General features: G+C 36.5%; 1 protein-coding gene across 1 annotated transcript; it reads right to left on the bottom strand.

Annotated features, from left to right (window-relative positions):
* Window positions 1–260: 260 nt before the first annotated feature.
* elac2 (elaC ribonuclease Z 2) lies at window positions 261–18,164 on the bottom strand. The gene is made up of 24 exons (XM_084114870.1): window positions 17,732–18,164; window positions 16,710–16,760; window positions 16,540–16,610; window positions 16,307–16,371; window positions 16,160–16,217; window positions 15,258–15,326; window positions 14,960–15,106; window positions 13,953–14,008; window positions 13,771–13,829; window positions 13,207–13,279; window positions 12,981–13,093; window positions 12,728–12,826; window positions 12,507–12,645; window positions 11,164–11,249; window positions 8,051–8,172; window positions 7,654–7,744; window positions 6,892–7,030; window positions 6,358–6,396; window positions 6,156–6,265; window positions 5,916–6,015; window positions 4,926–5,046; window positions 3,350–3,428; window positions 1,906–2,050; window positions 261–1,104 (listed from the first exon to the last, which is right to left on the bottom strand). Exons 1-24 carry the CDS (start codon window positions 17,986–17,988, stop codon window positions 862–864), a joined length of 2,532 nt encoding a protein of 843 aa, XP_083970996.1. The 5' UTR covers window positions 17,989–18,164; the 3' UTR covers window positions 261–861.
* Between the last annotated feature and the right edge of the window lie 937 nt (window positions 18,165–19,101).

Genomic DNA, 19,101 nt, shown 5'->3' with positions numbered 1-19,101 from the left:
ATGATTAAAAATATAACATATTTATGCCCTACATAAATAATATAGGCATTTATGCTAAACCAACTATATGCATTTTAAATGTATATTTTATAGCTATAATGAAATTGATATTCTATATTAACCCTTAAAAAAATCTATTTCAAGCTATTCAAGTAATAATACTCAGTATTTTTTATTATTTTTTTCTAAAGAAAATGGTGTTAGCACTAGTAAAATTAAGGGGGAGGTATAAATAAAAAATATAAAATAATGACAAATACTTATCCAGGTTTTTGTTTATTTCCCTAAAATAATTAGAAAAGCCTAAGCTGATCAGCCATTTCATGTGCATAAAATAAAATTACATAGAGAAAATGTACAAGTGCCTTTTTCACACACCACTGCACTCAGTTTACTCGCAAAAAAACCCCTGCCTGATTTAAACTGAAGTGAAATTACTCAGTTTAAGTGAGTAAAGTGAAATTTTCCATAACTCAATCTCTATATGAAAATAACAAACGTAATGTCTTTCTTCAGTGCTGAAAAGTTTCTGTTTCAGGTTGAAATTAAAATGGCAAACATTCCAAAAAAGAAATCTATGGTGGGTAGTGTACTTCCCCACCGGCACCATGGTCAGGCCTGAAGCAGAATCAATAGCAGCGGGACAGATTTCACTTCTGATCCCAGCCAGGAACCGATACAATGCATTTCAGAGTAACTCGGATTAATCTCCAGCTGCTTTAATCTCACCCAGCTGGACTCCTACCCAACATGGATTTTATGATATATATGTTAAGTTCATAGCCGACTGGTTCAGTTTCCCCCCCAGCCTGTCTTCTGATAGGTTGGGCTGATGTAACCCTCACCCTGAGTGATTGGCCATCAGTTCGCCTTGAGTCGTTTGACGGCTGCTTCTTGGTTGAGGTCATCTTGCTCTCTCTTGGCACCTCGGCTCGTCTCTTCCAGTTGGCGGCTCGCTCCAGACTCTCCGTTAGACGGAGGCTCATTGCTCTTCTTCATCTCTCTCCTTTCTCTCCTCTCCTCCATCTCTTCAATCTCCTCCGCAAACAATGCCTTCAGAGGCCGAATGAGCCGCGGGAGCATCTGGAAATCTCCAAATCGAATCTGAGAGCACAAGAAAACAACACATCAAACCTTACGTTTGATTCACAATGGAATATTACTGCGATTTTGTTTGTGCAGCATTTCTCAACTAAAAAAGTGAGGTACAAAAGGAGGAATAAAAGGAAAGAAGGATGAAAGTAACTAAGGAAGGTATGATGTAGGCATCCTTGCGTCCATGATACATTCCTTAGTTGTTAATTCCTTATTTACTTCCTTAAAATCTGAAAGGAAGTAACTAAGGAAATAAAAAAGGAAGACAAAGGAAAAATAAAAGTGATGTATGAAGTGAGAAACTGAGAAAAGGAGGATGCAAGTAAAAAAGGAAATAACTAAGAAAGGAAGGAATGAACGAAGGTGCAGGAAGTAACAGTAGGAAATGAAAGATGTAAGGAAGGGTGCAAGTAAATGACTAAGGAAGAAGGAAAATAACTAAGGAAATACAGAAGGAATAATGATGTAAATAATGCAGGAAGTAACAAAGAAAGGAAGTAAGGAGGAAAATAAATGAGGAAATAAGGATGATGGTGTAAATAATGCAGGAAGTAACAAAAAGGAAGTAAGGAGGAAAATAAGGAAGTAAGGAAGGAATGATGATGCAAGTAATAGAGGAAGTAACTAAGTAACTAACTTATTGATATAAGGAAATAATTAAGTAACTAAGGAAGTAATTAAGTAACTAAGGAAGGATTGATATAAGTAAGTATGGAAGTAATTAAGTGACTAAGGAAGTAAGAACAAAAGGAAGGAAGGATTTTAGTTAAGAATTAGTTGTTAGTTATTTGACAGTATGTGTCTCCTCACCCTCATGTGGTCAAACGAGATTCCCACTTTACTGTTGAAGTCGTCGTTGAAGAGAGGGATCTTGGCGTACCGCTGACTGAAGTGATTCAACACGATGAATTCAGCGTTCATCTTCATCCCCATGCCAATAGCCTGAGACGTGGTGCTGGAAACAGATTCAAACAACGATCGCTGACACAATCATGCAACTTCATTGGCAGTGAATCTGAGCCTCAACTTCAATTTACACAATTGAAAAAGAAAAGTCTGCACCAATAGAGTGCTGTAATACTGTTTCCCTCACCCAACTCTCATGACTGTTCTCTACAAAGCTCGAAACACAAATCTGTAAATGTGTGCATTTCAGTGGATAAAGCTAAACCGAAGCTTCACGGACTTGGACGACCCTCTCCAGCCTCTCAGGCAATCAATTCCTCACTGAAACCCAAATGAACTCCCACAAAATCCCCAATCAATTCCACTCAGAGTTATTCAGCTGCTCTATTGGAAAAGGCCCCAGGCGTGACACGAGGAGTGGTTCATCCTGAGACACGGCGCTCCAGCGGACGACAAGAAACCCAATCAATGCTCATCTAACAGGAGAATCCCAGAACTTTAAGAGAGAGCCGCTTTAAATGAGTCCTCCATCAGGAAACGCATTATCCTCTGGGAAAGCTGACCACTTTCATTTCAGAAGGTTTTCTCCTCCTGTCTGCGACTGAGTGTTTTTTAGCTCTCAAATCAAAAGATGGTTTATCTTCTTGTCTGTTTTGTTAGTTTGCACTTGCCCAATACAACCTCACTTCCCTCGAGGCAAAAGCTGAAGTGTTCAATAAGAGCTGCTGATTAACACTTGCAATATTAATGGAAGAAAATTCATGCCAAGTTGAAATGCATTCAAACAATGTAGATGGAAATTGTGCCCCAATGAAAAGGCAATACCTTTTTACTCATTCAAAAGTCTCTTATTTGATCATAAATACAGTAAAAACTATAATATTGTGAAATATTATTACAATTCAAAATAAGCTTGTTCTATGTGAATATGTTAAAATGTAATTTATCCCTGTGATCAAAGCTGAATTTACTAGCATCATTACTCCAGTGTAACATCAGAAATCATTCTGATATGATGATTTGATGCTCAAGAAACATTTATGATCATTATCAGTGTTGTATGTCAAAATGAGATGCAACTGTAAAGAGAGGTTGTTATTGAAGGATGAGTAGTTACAACAATTTCTGACCCAACAGCCAATGTGAAAAGGCATTTACATGGAACTAAAGAGGGTGTTTTTGCTGCTTTACCTGTAAAACTGGTCAGAATTGATCGTGAAAAAGTCAATTAAGACAGATTTGGTGTTAAAGACTTTAACAAACATTATAAAAAAAACACTTGATATGAGCCTGTAGATCTGAATTTCTCTTATATCTGGATGTGTCATTGAACCTAAGCTCATGTTACCTGTGTCTCTTCTCTAACGCCTCTTCTTCCATCCCATCCTCCAGCGTGGCTTCATGAATCAAAAGTGTGGCATTCTTGCCTGAGAACAAACCAAGAGATGAATCAAACTCTCTCTCCCCACAGATAAATTACAGCTGACATGCTGTTCCCTCTTTCACCCTATTGTAAAGCACACACAAACATTCACACATCAACACACAGTCCATTTTTTCCCTTTAGAAATCAATCACGAGAACTCCAGCGGCCAAACAAGCACCGAACCACCAAAGACCTTTCCTAATGAGCCGAGCGGACCGAACCATCTCAGCGTGTGGGAGGGGGAAGGATGAAAACCCACCGGAGCCATTAAAGAGGTTTCTGTGTGATCGATTACATCGCTGATCAAGACGGGAAGCAGCATTTAAACGCAGGCTTCATTCATATCGATCTGTGAGTCACTATAGAGATTCAGACGCAATTACAGACTCTCTCTCTCTCTCTCTACAACCGGACTGATGGGCGTTTAATGACCAGATTCTGAATAACTCAATATTCTGAGGGTTCATCCAGACTGAGAATTAACCATAAACGTGTAACTATAAACCTAATAGCATGCAAAATGTAACCGTGAATCTTAATGAGTGTGTGTGTGTGTGTGTGTGTGTGTGTGTGTGTGTGTGTGTGTGTGTGTGTGTGTGTACAAAACTCAAGAAACCTCTCAAGAACATTTTCCGGCTCACATTTCAGCTCAAAACCAATAGAATCAATTACATTTGTATTAAATGCAAAATAATAATAATAATAATAATAATAATAATTTAGGTAAAATTGTACTATTATTTATTTATCTAATCTATAAAAAAGTCCTATTATAGTTAATGTTGGTAAATGCATTAACTATCATTAAAAAATATTAATAAATACTGTAACTAATGTATTGGTCATTTTTAATTGTTTGTTCAGGTCCATTAAACAATATTATCAGATACAACTTTTGATTTGAATGATGTATTAGCAAATATTGAAATTAACATTAAGACTAATAGCAAAGTTTTTTTTTTTGGTAACACTTTACAATAAGGTTTCATTAGTTAACATTGTATTAACTAAAATGAACTAACAATGAACAACACATTTACTACTGTATTTAACTTTGTTAATGTTAGTTAAAATACAGCTGTTCATTGTTTGTTCATGTTCAAGTTCACAGTGCATTAACTAATGATTTTAATAATGTATTAGTAAATGTTGAAATTAACATTAAATGAAACCGTATTTTAAAGTGTTACCGTTTTTTATTGTTAGTTAATGATAACTAATGTAGTTAACTAATGTTAACAAAATGAACATTATTATAAAGCATAATTTTATAAACCATAATTTACATAGTGAACTATTTATACATCATGCTGGTACTTTTTTATTTATTAATCATAATCATAACTGAGGACACGTTCTAAACACTATGACCTTTGAAAGGCCAGTTTTAGTCGATTTGACCTCTTATAAGAATATGATATGGCATGATATGCAATATGTATACACTCGTGTACAAAAGCATCAGCGGTTATAGTGTACACATATTTGTGGATTTTACCGATATTGGCGACGGCGTCGCAGGGCATGGTGTCTCCAGAGAACACGAGCTGCCAGCCGGACTGATGCGTCAAACTGCAGGCAAACGCGTTCTTACAGTGACGAACATAACACGTCTGAAACTACACAGAGAGAGAGAGAAAGAGATGGAGAGAGAGAGAGAGAGAGAGAGAGAGAGAGAGAGAGAGAGAGAGAGAGAGAGAGAGAGAGAGAGAGAGAAAGAGATGGAGAGAGAGAGAGAAAGAGAAAGAGATGGAGAGAGAGAGAGAGAGAGAGAGAGATGGAGAGAGAGAGAGAGAGAGAGAGAGAGAGAGAGAGAGAGAGAGAGAGAGAGAGAGAGAGAGAGAGAGAAAGAGATGGAGAGAGAGAGAGAAAGAGAAAGAGATGGAGAGAGAGAGAGAGAGAGAGAGAGATGGAGAGAGAGAGAGAGAGAGAGAGAGAGAGAGAGAGAGAGAGAGAGAGAGAGAGAGAGAGAGAGAGAGAGAGAGAGAGAGAGAGAGAGAGAGATATCACTCTTTAGATCAGTCACAACATAGATCACTCTTTATTATTTATTGATATCAATCCGTCAGTCTGAGTACAGCTGGGAGATATTTTAAAGATTTATGTATAATAGTTTGTTGGTGATATAAAATTAACAAGCATTTTAGATCTTGTGATTGTGATTTTAATGCGCTTTTTATACAGCCATTAAGCTTCCTTATAACCAAAAAGTGCATGAAGACAGAAAAAAATATTTTAAATAGCAATAAAGTTTGATTAATCATCACATTGGTGCATATGAATAAATAAAATATCTTTAGTTACTTATTTTATGTTCTTTTTTGCATTAAACTTTTTCTTTGCAACTGCTGTTTGCTTGAAATTATGATTCCAAAATAAAATAAAATAAAACTAATTTAAGAGCAAATGCATAAACATTAAAATATATATTGGGCATAGCCAAAAGGACAACACATTTTTTAGCTATATCACAAAAGGCTCTACAGACCTTGACCAGGTCATTCTTCTTCAGGACGGTCTGAATGAAGGATTTGGTCTTGACTTTGGGGATCTCGGCACCGTCAAACAGAAACTTTGATGGGATAATACTGGAACAAAAACAGAAGCGATAAGTGTCAAGAAACAAAACATACTTTTTTTACATTGATAATGTATTTACTGTCACTTGAGAATGACAGACGCTCTACCAGAAAGACGGACAGAGATATAGTGGAGTTCGGTCTCGTACTTGATCTGGCTGAGGATCTGCTGGCAGTGGTCGTGGTACTGGTTCAGCCACGTCATGATCTGTACCGGTGCGATCAGGAACACGGGACTGAACGCTTTACCAAGACTCGTCTGCAACACACAAGACCAGTGGTAACAGTGAAATAACCCATACACACAAGCACAAAATCATACTGAACCTGAAAAATACAACATGTACATACCAGAGCTCTCTCTCGCTCCAATAACAACTGAATCAAACCCTGCGTGGACGACAAAACACACAGCAATGTCAGCAGAGCGATAAATGGCGAAACACTATAAAAAGTAGGAATATTATATCATTTATCCCTCAGCGATTCTGCTCTGGACTAAATTAACTAAATTAACTAAATTAATAACTTTTTTACAACAAAAATGAACCATAACTGAGCTTACTGAAGCTTGACTGTGACGCTATTTTCTTCTGGAAACAAACTTTGCTGCATTATTTTCCTGTTATCTCTGTAAAGCTGCTTTGAAACAATCTGTATTGTAAAAAGCGCTATATAAATAAAGCTGACTCGACTCTTAGAGGTTTCTGCAGTTAAATATTTAAGCATAATGATGCTAAACTGGATCATTTATTCAATTATTTGGTAAGTATCCATATAATTAGCAGGATAACGTACAGTCAAGTGGTCTTTATGGCCAAACAAACTGGTTTATTATTTTTAATGTTAATGTTTGTTTTGATGTTGTGTTAGTGACGGCCTCACCGTGTGATGATCTGCGTGCAGGTGCGACACAAAGACGGTGGAGAGTTTGGAGAGGATCTCGTCCACGTCATTGCCGTAATGACGACACAACTGACCGAACGTTCCCTCCCCACAATCCAACAGCAGCGACTGAGACGGGCTGAGGAGCAGAGATGATGATCAGACACACCTCGGCACTAAATCAACTCCGCTGATATTATGTTATAGCAATAAAACACACTCTGCTACTGTCATTTTACCACAGTTAAGAAGTATTGTTTGGACCAATGTGAACCAGAGGGATTAAAGCCAACTTAACCACGATAAAAATAACTATTTCATGGAAATTGTTTTTAGAAAACATCAATAGCAACATCATAAAAAGAATCAATGTTGATTAAATAATTCCAGTGACTTGTAGTAAGTCTTGCCAATTTTCATTATATTTTTAATTATTCATAGTGTATATTTAAGCAATAAGCCCCTTGAAGCCGTGTTTTACAGTGGATTTAGAACAGCTAAGGGTTTTTTAGAACAGCTAAGGGGGCTACAACGCCCCTTGGCTGTTCTTATTGCTTTTAATCCATAAAAATATTCATTTTAATATTTATTTTATTCATAAAATAAACACCAGCAACAAAAAATATACCATTATAACATGTATTCCTCCCTAACTATGATGTTGTAATGAATTAACTTCATTTTTCCTCATGTGTCTGCTGCACGTGAGCCGTACACACCTCAAAACGACACACTCTAATGATGACCGTTGATACATATTACCTGATGTTCACTAAAGTGCCACTGACGTTTCTGATCTTCATCGGCAGGGACGAGCCGGTGCCCAAAAACACGATCTCGGGAAACTTCTCACCTTCACCAGCACAGGAAACAGACAAATGCGATAAACATCTGAAAACTTAATTAATTCAGCACATAAACCCACTATAAGAGCGTAAAAACTTCATATAGACCAGAGATCCATAACCATTACAGGAATCCATTTACTCTTGCAGGATCTGAGGTGTCTGGCAGAGATATACAGTAGAGAGTGAGAAGTGAAGAAAGTTTTACTCTGAGGAAATTAAATGTCAAGCTGTGGAAGTGTTCTTGTCTTTCTGCTCTTCTAATTCAATGCTTTCATCCCTCCTTCTCTCTCTCTCTCTTTTGGAAAGCTCACCAGATGTGGAGACGGACGCAGCCGCCTGGAACTTTCTGCACTCCTCAACTTCCTCAAGAAAGTTTGGCACTTCAGCGGCTTCCTTCACAAACTCCTCAGAGTCGCAGGACAGGATGGCATCTCTACACACACACACACACACACAAAAGTGCCTCAACTTAGATCAAGATTTATAAGAACTTCCTAAGAGCTGGTTTGTTGAAGCTGGAAAAATTGATTAACTCATAATTATTGCCTTGTTTCACACTATTAACTTGCGCAATAAGCTTGTGAACAAAATATTTGAGGTATATGGCGTTATTTTTTAGTCAAAAGTCATGAGCGTGTAAGACATGCTCACGAGCACATTATGTTATTTCACACGCGCAAAAATGAACCTTCAGCTGGCATGATAAAAGTACTCGCGCACAAATTCAACAACCGAGAGGTGTACAAGTAGCTGCGAGCGAGCGCCTGGCATACTCTCATAGGTTAACTCTGCTTGTACAGTGGAATCCTGCTCGCGTGCAGCGGGCTTCTGCTCGCGGAGTGCTGTTTTGCTCGCGCAGTGGATTTCTGCTCGCTCAGCTGATTTCTGCTCGCTCGAGTCTACATGACTTTTGACAATTTGGGGGCGGAAACCAAGGAGGGCACTGACCCTCTTATGATTGGTCACTTTCATCATGGAAAATCTTGGGAAATCCTAACCCCGCCCACCTTCTGACGCAGCGCGCGTCACTCAGCTGCTCTGCTACTCCGGCTATCTCTGTGTATATTTTAGACAACGAAATATGTGATAAAACACCATACTAACTCTTTTCGTTTTCATTTAAAGAAATCTTAAACATGATAGCCACACAAATGTGGTTCAGGCAACGCGTATTGATTATATTCACTGCACATTGCCTATTTATAAAAACAAAACAAAATATAAAACACAAACCTGCCTCTTTTCGTTTTAAATATAATATAAAAACATTAAACATTTTAATATGGTCCAGGCAATATGTGCATTTGTACTAAACAACAGATTTTGCAGTAAACAACATTACAGTTTTTAAAATTTTTACATACAATTATTACAATTTAAAATGACAAAACTCAACCCAGTCTCTTTTTGTTAAATTTCAGTTTTTATCAATATATTAGCCATTATAAAAGTATAAGTAAAAGGTATAAGAAGCTATACAAATAAAGCTATACATATAAGCTATTTAACTTTACCGTTGTATGGTTAGACTAGAGCGCTGACTTTGTATGTTTGACTGAATTGTTTGCTTTATTTGTATAGCTTCTTATACCTTTTACTTATCCACCTTATTCTGCTCTAAACAATGACTGCCATAACGACGACTCCGGTTGCCTACTTCCGGTTCGTAGCGCTTGACCTGTACTAGCAGCGAGAGAATGAGTTCAAGCTCCTCATGTGCAGTTGTTGGTTGTTTTAACAATTCAAAGAAGATTTCAAACTTTTTAGAAACTGAGTGTTTCGAGCATAAGATAAGAAGGAGATAATGCCCATGTCCGGTTCCGTATCAGATACATTCAATAAAGTAAACGTTTAGAGTGGTTAGCGTTAAAACTGAAGCATAAGAAAAAAAGTCGGAAAACTTTGCCCATTAATTAGATGTGCAAGGCAAGCAGGCAAGTTTTCGGGTTGTTATGGACAAGTAAAAATTACATTATTGTATATTATATGAAATACAATTATAATAAAATTCTAAGTTATGAGTATGACTACTGTATACTGTAGGCTACTGTTTTTATTTTTAAAAGGATGTGATGTTGTTGTGAGATTGTCTTTTGTCCATGTTAACATGACAGATGTGAAAAACATTTTGGCTCGTTTGACTCAGCTCACTGAAAAGAGCCGGTTCTTTTGACTCACGGCTCTTTAGAAAATTATCTTATGCTCGAAACACTCAGTTTCTAAAAAGTTTGAAATCTTCTTTGAATTGTTAAAACAACCAACAACTGCACATGAGGAGCTTGAACTAATTCTCTCGCTGCTAGTACAGGTCAAGCTACGAACCGGAAGTAGGCAACCGGAGTCGTCGTCATGGCAGCGCGCATTGTTTAGACTGAGCAGAAAAAGGTGGATACTTTTATAATGGCTAATATATTGATAAAAACTGAAATTTAACAAAAAGAGACTGGGTTGAGTTTTTTCATTTTAAATTGTAATAATTGTATGTAAAAATTTTAAAAACTGTAATGTTGTTTACTGCAAAATCTGTTGTTTAGTACAAATGCACATATTGCCTGGACCATATTAAAATGTTTAATGTTTTTATATTATATTTAAAACGAAAAGAGGCAGGTTTGTGTTTTATATTTTGTTTTGTTTTTATAAATAGGCAATGTGCAGTGAATATAATCAATACGCGTTGCCTGAACCACATTTGTGTGGCTATCATGTTTAAGATTTCTTTAAATGAAAACGAAAAGAGTTAGTATGGTGTTTTATCACATATCTCGTTGTCTAAAATATACACAGAGATAACCGGAGTAGCAGAGCAGCTGAGTGACGCGCGCTGCGTCAGAAGGTGGGCGGGGTTAGGATTTCCCAAGATTTTCCATGATGAAAGTGACCAATCATAAGAGGGTCTGTGCCCTCCTTGGTTTCCGCCCCCAAATTGTCAAAAGTCATGTAGACTCGAGCGAGCAGAAATCAGCTGAGCGAGCAGAAATCCACTGCGCGAGCAAAACAGCACTCCGCGAGCAGAAGCCCGCTGCACGCGAGCAGGATTCCACTGTACAAGCAGAGTTAACCTATGAGAGTATGCCAGGCGCTCGCTCGCAGCTACCTGTACACCTCTCGGTTGTTGAATTTGTGCGCGAGTACTTTTATCATGCCAGCTGAAGGTTCATTTTTGCGCGTGTGAAATAACATAATGTGCTCGTGAGCATGTCTTACACGCTCATGACATTTGACTAAAAAATAACGCCATAGAGGTATATGAGGACCACAATTAAACTACAGTAGTCCACATTTGAAGTGGATCAAAAAAGTTCGACAAGACAAGAACTGGTATCGTTCAAAATTCATGTATAACTTTGATGAAAGGTTTTGATCCACTACTGTATTTCAGTTGTATCATGTGACACACGGTGGATCAACGACCTGAACTGACCGTTGCCACTCCAGTTTGGGCCGAAGCTGAAACTTGAGCAGGCACTCGGCCCTGACGTTGGGAACGCTTAGAGACGCCTGAGGCTCCTGCAACAGAGACAAACAACAGACCCGTTAATAACTGACTGAAGTCCCAATGGGCAAACGTAGAAAAATACATTAAAATAGTTAATTAAATTAGAAAAAGACATTACAAAAAACATTAAATCAGAAAAACAACAACAACATTGAGGTACATTATGTACATTAAATTACAAAAAACACTTGACAAATAATATATAGTTGAAATGTTCCTACTGGCAATAAAACTGACCTACAGAGACAAAACAGAAACTATTTCATATTAAGTTAAATTAACAAAATGCATTAAAATGAAATAAAATTAGAAAAAAATATGTCAAATTATAAATTAAAAAATATTAAATTATTACAAAAAAATACATAAAAATAGATCAAATTGTTATTCTGCACCAGAATGAATTATTGACAAATTATAAACAGAATTTACCAATGGAAATGCTTGAAATATAATAAAAAAAATGACCTGTTAGAGACTATTAAATATTTAATTAAATAAAAATGCATTAAATATGGAACGATCCAATGAATACTTTGATGTATTGAACTATTTAACTGAAAATGGCAAAAAGTAAATAAAAGATATAAAAAAGTATTAATTGAAATGTAATATATATACATGTACTTCAGTGTTGAAGTTTTTTTCTGATTATATATTTGTTCTGTTTTTTTCTGAAAATATATATTATTTATTTTCATGTAATTAAATTTTATCCTAATGTATATATATATATATATATATATATATATATATATATATATATATATATATATATATATATATTTATTAGGATAAAATTTAATTACATGAAAATAAATAACTTAAAGAATCTAAATTAAACTGACCTGTAACAGAATATTTAATTGGAAATGTAAAAAAATGAAAGTAAATATTAATTGTTAAAATTACTGACTGTACTTAAATGAAAAAAATGAAAAAATTTCCTTGTTACAGTGTAGTTATACATTTAAGTATATATAGTATAATAAACTTAATAGTATAATAGTATATTAAGTACTGTGTAATAATGATAAACTACATGTACTTGCTATAGGGTAGGATTGGGGTTTGGTTTAGTTGCATGTAATTATGCATAATTTATAGTTATTACTATAGTAAATACACGTAACATGTAACAAGGACACTAAGTGTTACCAAAAACCAGAAAAGATCCCTGAAACAGGAACGGTTAATGTGAAATCTAACAGATGATTGATCTGATCTCATCTCTAACTCTAGAGCACTAGGAGTGTGTGTTGCTGTACTTTGCTCTTGTAGAGTTTGAGCTGAGGGAAGATCTCGGGATGGATGAGGTTGAGCTGCGTCTGGAGTTTGAGACTGCGGGCGTTGTGAGGCGTGAACGTCTGCTCGTTCATCACCAGATGCTCCGTGCTGCTGGGAAATCTGAGACACAACAGACCCGTCACCACACACACACACACACACACACGATCAGATCCCTGTGATCACTGGAGTCCAGCTGTACCTCTCCATCCAGCTCTTGTACTGATCCGTGTTCAACACCGACTCCGGCGTCATGTGGACCACGAGAGCCGCCGAGTCCTCAGATCCGCCGCTCTGATACCTGCACACACACACACACACACACACACACACACAAACAAACACACACACAAAGTCTGGTTTACTATCTTTGTGAGGACTCTCCATAGACGTAATGGTTTTTATACTGTGCAAACTGTATAGCTTGAAGCCCCTCATGGGAGACGTTTCTTCACCTTTGAAAGACGTGATTGGTGCAGAGCGGCTGAATGAAGTCTTCTGACGGACAGTCGACCACGATGAACACAGGTCCGGGATCAGACGGAGTGCATAGCTCTTCCGGTCGGATCTGAAACACACACTGCACAGTCAGAACAACCAGATCCAAAGTCTTCAGATCAACACTGGAGTCTCTCGACGCTACAGATGTTCAGAAACACCTGTGCAGAACTGAGGAATCACCTCTTTTCCATCGTGTGTGACAGTTTTCCCAGCTTTCAGAGCCTCGATTATGGGCCCGATGGCTGCTGTTCCCCTACAGGTAAAGAAAACAAGTATATGTTCATATTTAGGGATGCGTGATATATCGACTGATATATGTGCATTTTTAATGTCATCGTTATCGGTCTGATAAGAACATTTGCCTGATATATTAAAGGCGATAAATAATGGATTATTTCCTTTAGCTGAGACACTTCAGATGAGCCATGATGGTTTTGAATTGCTTGAAATATGATTGGAATCACTTCAAAAAGGAAAATACAGTAAAGTGCAGCGCAAGTCTGTCATATCGGCTACATAAAACTATAATGAGGATATTATAATTCTGTGTTTGGGACGTGGCTTTTAATGGAGAGACTTTTGTTTTTGTAATCATGCTCTCAAAAATCATATAAAAAAATGTATTTAGATTTATCGGCCAAAATATCGGTTATCGGCTTTCAAATATAAAGAATTATTGGTATCGGCCAAAATCACATGCGTGTTATATTTCAGTCCTGAACACACAACTGATCAGATACTCACACCGGCAGGCCCATCTCTTTAGCTTTCAGGACCAGAAAGTTCCCTTTCTTGGAGTGTAACTGAAGAAACATTACATGGAAAATAAGTTATTAGACACAGTATGATTGTAATTGGTGAAAAGATACATGAAGTTATTATAATTATTAATTTTATCATGTAGATTTCAGATTATTTCTGCTGACCTTACACACGTAGGCCACCACGAGAGATGAATCTCTGGTGATATTTCCTTTGCCTTCTGTGAAGAAAAAAACATTATATTTCTGATTAAACACATTAGTGCCACTCTCTTTAAGTGCACTTCAAAAAAAACACAAATTATGAATATGATGCACACATGTGACATGCAAACTGAGTTTTAAATGAGACATGTTTGTTTAAAGGTTTGCTGGATAAAACAAGTTTAGATTTATTTTATTTTTTATTTTTTTTCACAAATGCAATGGAAAATATTATTTTAATCACTTTAATTATTATTATTGGAGAAAATATAATATTACAATATAACTGGCGAAATGGAACTTAGATTGAAAATATTTCTTTTTAAATTGAACAAAACAAATTTTATATTTAAAATTCAATACATTATTTTAATTATATTAGACAATAATAATGGACAAACTTTTTTTTTTTCAAATGATCAACAACCAAATGTAGTTCAAATGCAATAAACACTTATCTTATTATATTTTTATTATTTAAAACTAATGTCATTAAATAAAGCAATAAAATAATAATATAAATAATTTAAATAAAATATATATTAAATAAAATTCTAATTTTCATAGCATTTCCCCCTTTAATCTACATAGTTTGTGACTCATTTAAAACAAATTCAGTTTCATATCTACTTTATTTTGTAAGGAAAAAGTAATTTTCTGTGAATATACGAGACTTTGATTCATTAGCCACTAGAGGTAAATAAGTGGAACAGGGACGGGCGACATCAGTCCTGCAGAGTTCAGCTCCAAGCCTGATAAACTGAAGCCTTAGACTGTGTCCGAAATCACCCCCTAGACCCTTAAATATGGCACTCTTTGAGGGAACACCCATTTGTAGTGGTGTCTGACCTTATCGAGTGCACTCATTCAATCCCATAATCAATTCACCGCAATAACGAGTGTACCACTGATGCATACACTACATCCAGCAGCTCATAAACCGGTGTGTGTGTGTGTGTGTGTCTTGCCTGGACTGGGTGATCTTCTGCTGGCGTTCAGACTCTGACTCTCCTCCAGATCCTCCTGTCTCCTGAGCGCCCCCTTCTGACCGCTGTTAGGACTGCAGCTGCGCACCGGGCCTGGGGAACGTCTGCCGGCCTCGGCCTTGCGCTCGGCTACACACACACACACAGAGAGAGAGAGAGAGAGAGAGAGAGAGAGAGAGAGAGAGAGAGAGAGAGAGAGAGAGAGAGAGAGAGAGACGGATCCTTTACATGTGAAGGGTTTTTAAATGTTCAGAACAGTGTATGATGAGGCGACACTCACAGAAGAGAGGAACCTGACTGACGGTCATCGTGTTGTCTTTATACTGAGGTTCAGTGTATGGCCTGACAGCTGCAAAACAAAGATTTAGATTCATTTAGATTTAGATCAAAAATTTTAGTATCATTTATATAATATTTATATTAAAATTTTCAATTAGCTTTTATAGTTTCTACTCTCTAGTTTCAGTTTAGATTAAGTTTTAGTCATTTTAATTAGTTTTTGATTTTCTTGATTTCATTTATTTTCATCTCTTTAGTTTTAGCGCATTTACTTTTACACTTATAGTACTTCAACAACTTAAAGCTGCAGTGTGTGACTTTTAGCGGCATCTAGTGGTGAGGTTGTGAATTGCACCCGACAGATGTTACAGTGGCTGACAGGAAGTGACGTCGTCGTCTGAGACAGCAGAGAGTAGCCAGTTCAGCAATGAGGTTTCTTTACAAAGATAAATTAAGAAATGATGTTTACTTTATTATTCAGTAAAACTATATGTTATTGCGAATATTATTGTTACTTGTTCATCAGTGTGTCAGTGTTTTATTCGCTGACTTTAGCTTTAGCTTCTTTTGCACGAAGAACAACATAGTGACGAAACGCATTTGTCCATTCAGGGCTCCTGTATAAACATGTCGATGTAAGGGGACCTGCGGTGTGTGTAGATAGAAAAGGCTCATTTCTAAGGTAATAAAAACATATCGGTTCATTAAGTAAGGTCTTTATACACCGCTGAAAACATAGTTATGTATATGATATTGCATTTCTATCAACAGATCCCAAAAAAACTGACATTTATATTTTATTTCAGCTCTATTTAAAGTTAATGTTATTTTAGTAAACTATAACAGCACTGCATATATAACTGATATGAGAAGCTAGAGGAGAACGATAACGGTGGACTTTACCAAGTTTAATGTCTTCCAGCGGTCCTGAAAACACTCGTATGGCCTGTAAATATTTCTCCTAAAACAACAGAACAACACAATTCAGTCAAACACCATCAGAAAATTCATAAAAGTATCCAAACGGACACAAAGATCTGCATAAAGCACCAGCTGTGGCGGTCCTGACAGGACACACTGAGGGACGCCCGTGTCTTTGAGGGTCAGGATCATCCCTGCAAAGCACAAAACACAGAGTCATGAACCTGTCGGACACAAAGCAGAGTCTTAGTCTTTACACGCCAATGCAAAACTCTGCAAATAGCAACAAGAAAATAGTGTGGATCTGAAGAAGATAAAAACTGGAAAAGCTTCAAATGCGAGAGAATGAAAAGCTAAAGCACCTGATAAACCGCCGACCGTCTCCCAGCTCATCCTGGTGAGGAAGATGTTGTCCAAGCGAGCAATTTTCATTCTGGATGCACAGTCAAAACACAAACACATGGCGTGTGAACACAGACGAGTGTCATCACGTCACGTCACAGTGAATCTGCAGTGTTAGCTGATCTCTTACTTGTGTTCCTGCATCAGTCTCTGAGTTCCTTCACCACAGTTGAACAGATACCTGCATATCAAACACATGCGTTACAGTTAATATACTGTAGATATATTTCACTAATAATTCACACTATATTCGGCTTAGGTGCTCATGTATATTCAAATATAAATAATAAAACATCTTTAAATTCCTTTAGTAGATGCTTTTATCCAAGGCACCGACATATGTGACTTTTATTTGTGATGTATCTAATAAGTCTCTTATAAGGGAATTTCTGTAAATGTTGTTTAAATGAAAGATAAGTGATTTATATAAATACTCAAATAAATAAAGTCAAATAATAATCAAATAAAGTTCGAGATTTTATAATATATATTCATTTTATATGTAATATTTATAGGTAGCACTGTGATTTTTTCTAAAACATTTGTGTAATTTTATATTTATAATTCATTAACTCAGATAACATTATATTAGATCAGGTTTAAATAGTAAAACATGAAATATCATGATATATCTTAAAGCATGTATTCAAAATTAAGTTAAGTTTATTCAAATAATATTTGTATAAAAGTATATCATGCGTATGTAAATAAATAAACTACTGATTTGTTAAACATTACATAATGTGACAATGTTCGTTAATGTTACCAAGCAATTAATGTTGTTGTGCTTTTATAAGTAACATTTTATGATCGTTTTTATAATCATAATCATATAAACCTCGTTCAAATCAATATATTAATACATTTCCTTGAGTCATACTTATATTTATAAACTACTGATTTGTTAAGCATTACATTACATATTGTGCTAATGTTTGTTATTTGAAACTTATGTAATGTTACCTTTATTCTATTTTAATACATTTAAGTTTTTTTTTTTTCAAAATAAGCTGATATTTTACTGTACACCAACTACTGATGCATTAATGTAATGATGATTATTGTTGAGTGCTGCTGTTATATAGTGTGATGTTTGACCCTCATGACAGATCCTGTGTCACGTGACACTGCTTGATGTCGCGTGAGACTCACCTGTTATACTCGGAGAAGACGTACAGCGACGCGCCGTTATCGCGACTCCCCGCGCCCGCGACCTGCACATACACGGTGGACGGCCCGTGCAGCTCGCCCTGCCTGCGGCTGTCCCTCGTCTTCACATGTCGCCGCGTGTCTTTCAGTGGTCTGGTCTTCCCGGAGGAGTGTGTGTCCATCAGAGTCTCTTCAGCGGCTCTCAGACTCAGAGCTCGGTGTGTGTGTGTGAGGAAAGAGCCGCGGAGGCGCGCGAGCATAATAAACACCGCGAGCGCCTACGAGGAGCGGCTCATAATATCAGACCAATAAAGATAAAATAATATCCCGAGAATGCTGTGTTTGTTTCTGTACAGCACAGCAGTTTGAAGGACTCACTCACACATGTGTGTGTTGATGCTGCTGGACGCGCTTCCGGCGCGTGATGATGACGTCTGGGCTAGAAATAGAATCAGGTGGAATGACGCGAAAATATTTTAGATATTAATATAAACGTGCCTTTTAAAATTATTCAACAAGGTTTGCATCGCTAATAAATCATCTGGTTTAAATCTGATATCGACAAAATGTGTAACTTTTGTCAGACTCTTGTGCATTTATTTTGTCACTATAATTTTACTACATTATTCTCTGGAAATGTTCTCCACTTATGTGATTGATTATTTGTACTCTCATTTTTCATTATATTGGGAAAAAATGTTTTGATAATACTTGGGGGAAAAAATGAAAATTGGTTTCTTAAAGGGATAGTTCACCCAAAAATTTTAATTCTGTCATACTTTATTTATTCACCCTCATGTCGTTCCAAACCTGTATGAAGTTCCTTCTTCTGCTGAACACAAATGAAGATATTTTGAAGAATATTTGTAACCAAACAGTTGATGGGCCCCATTAACTTCCTTCTTTTTTTTCTTTTCTTTTTTTTCTACAATGGAAGTCAATGGGTGCCGTCAACTATTTAGTTACAAACATTCTTCAAATGATGACAGAATATTTATTTTTGGGTGAACTAACGTTATGCCTTTAACCAGTCGCACTTCTAAAATTGTTCACTTTATGTTGCGAATCAATCAACATTTCTGTCTACCATAAATAGTAAAAAGGTTGTAAAAAGGTCAGATACGACTATTTTAATTATTAACGGTGTATTTTTAATTGAATGTCTATTATTAAAAGTTAAACATTGTGATTATTGTTCAGTCATTTGCTGAAACGACGCGCTGTCAGTTTATAACCGTCACTTTTCTCCGCGCTGTTGAGGACGGACCAATCACAGGCGTTTCTGAATGCTGAATAATGATTTCCACACCATCGTTTAATGGACATTGTTGTGCTGCATTCTCATTTGTATTTCAGATATTACTTTGTGCTTT

Source organism: Abramis brama (assembly GCF_963993115.1).
Source record: "Abramis brama genome assembly, chromosome: 1".
NCBI lineage: Eukaryota > Metazoa > Chordata > Actinopteri > Cypriniformes > Leuciscidae > Abramis > Abramis brama.
This window is presented reverse-complemented; position numbering and strand designations above follow the sequence as displayed.

Excerpts from the sequence above, each read along its gene's own strand:
- elac2 (XM_084114870.1), bottom strand. The coding sequence starts at position 17,988 with ATGCTCGCGCGCCTCCGCGGCTCTTTCCTCACACACACACACCGAGCT. Across the intron at positions 14,009-14,959 it reads CAGAAGATCACCCAGTCCAG|AAGGCAAAGGAAATATCACC; the intron begins GCAAGACACACA and ends TTTTCTTCACAG. Across the intron at positions 7,031-7,653 it reads GGCACTTTAGTGAACATCAG|CCCGTCTCAGTCGCTGCTGT; the intron begins GTAATATGTATC and ends TCTGCTCCTCAG.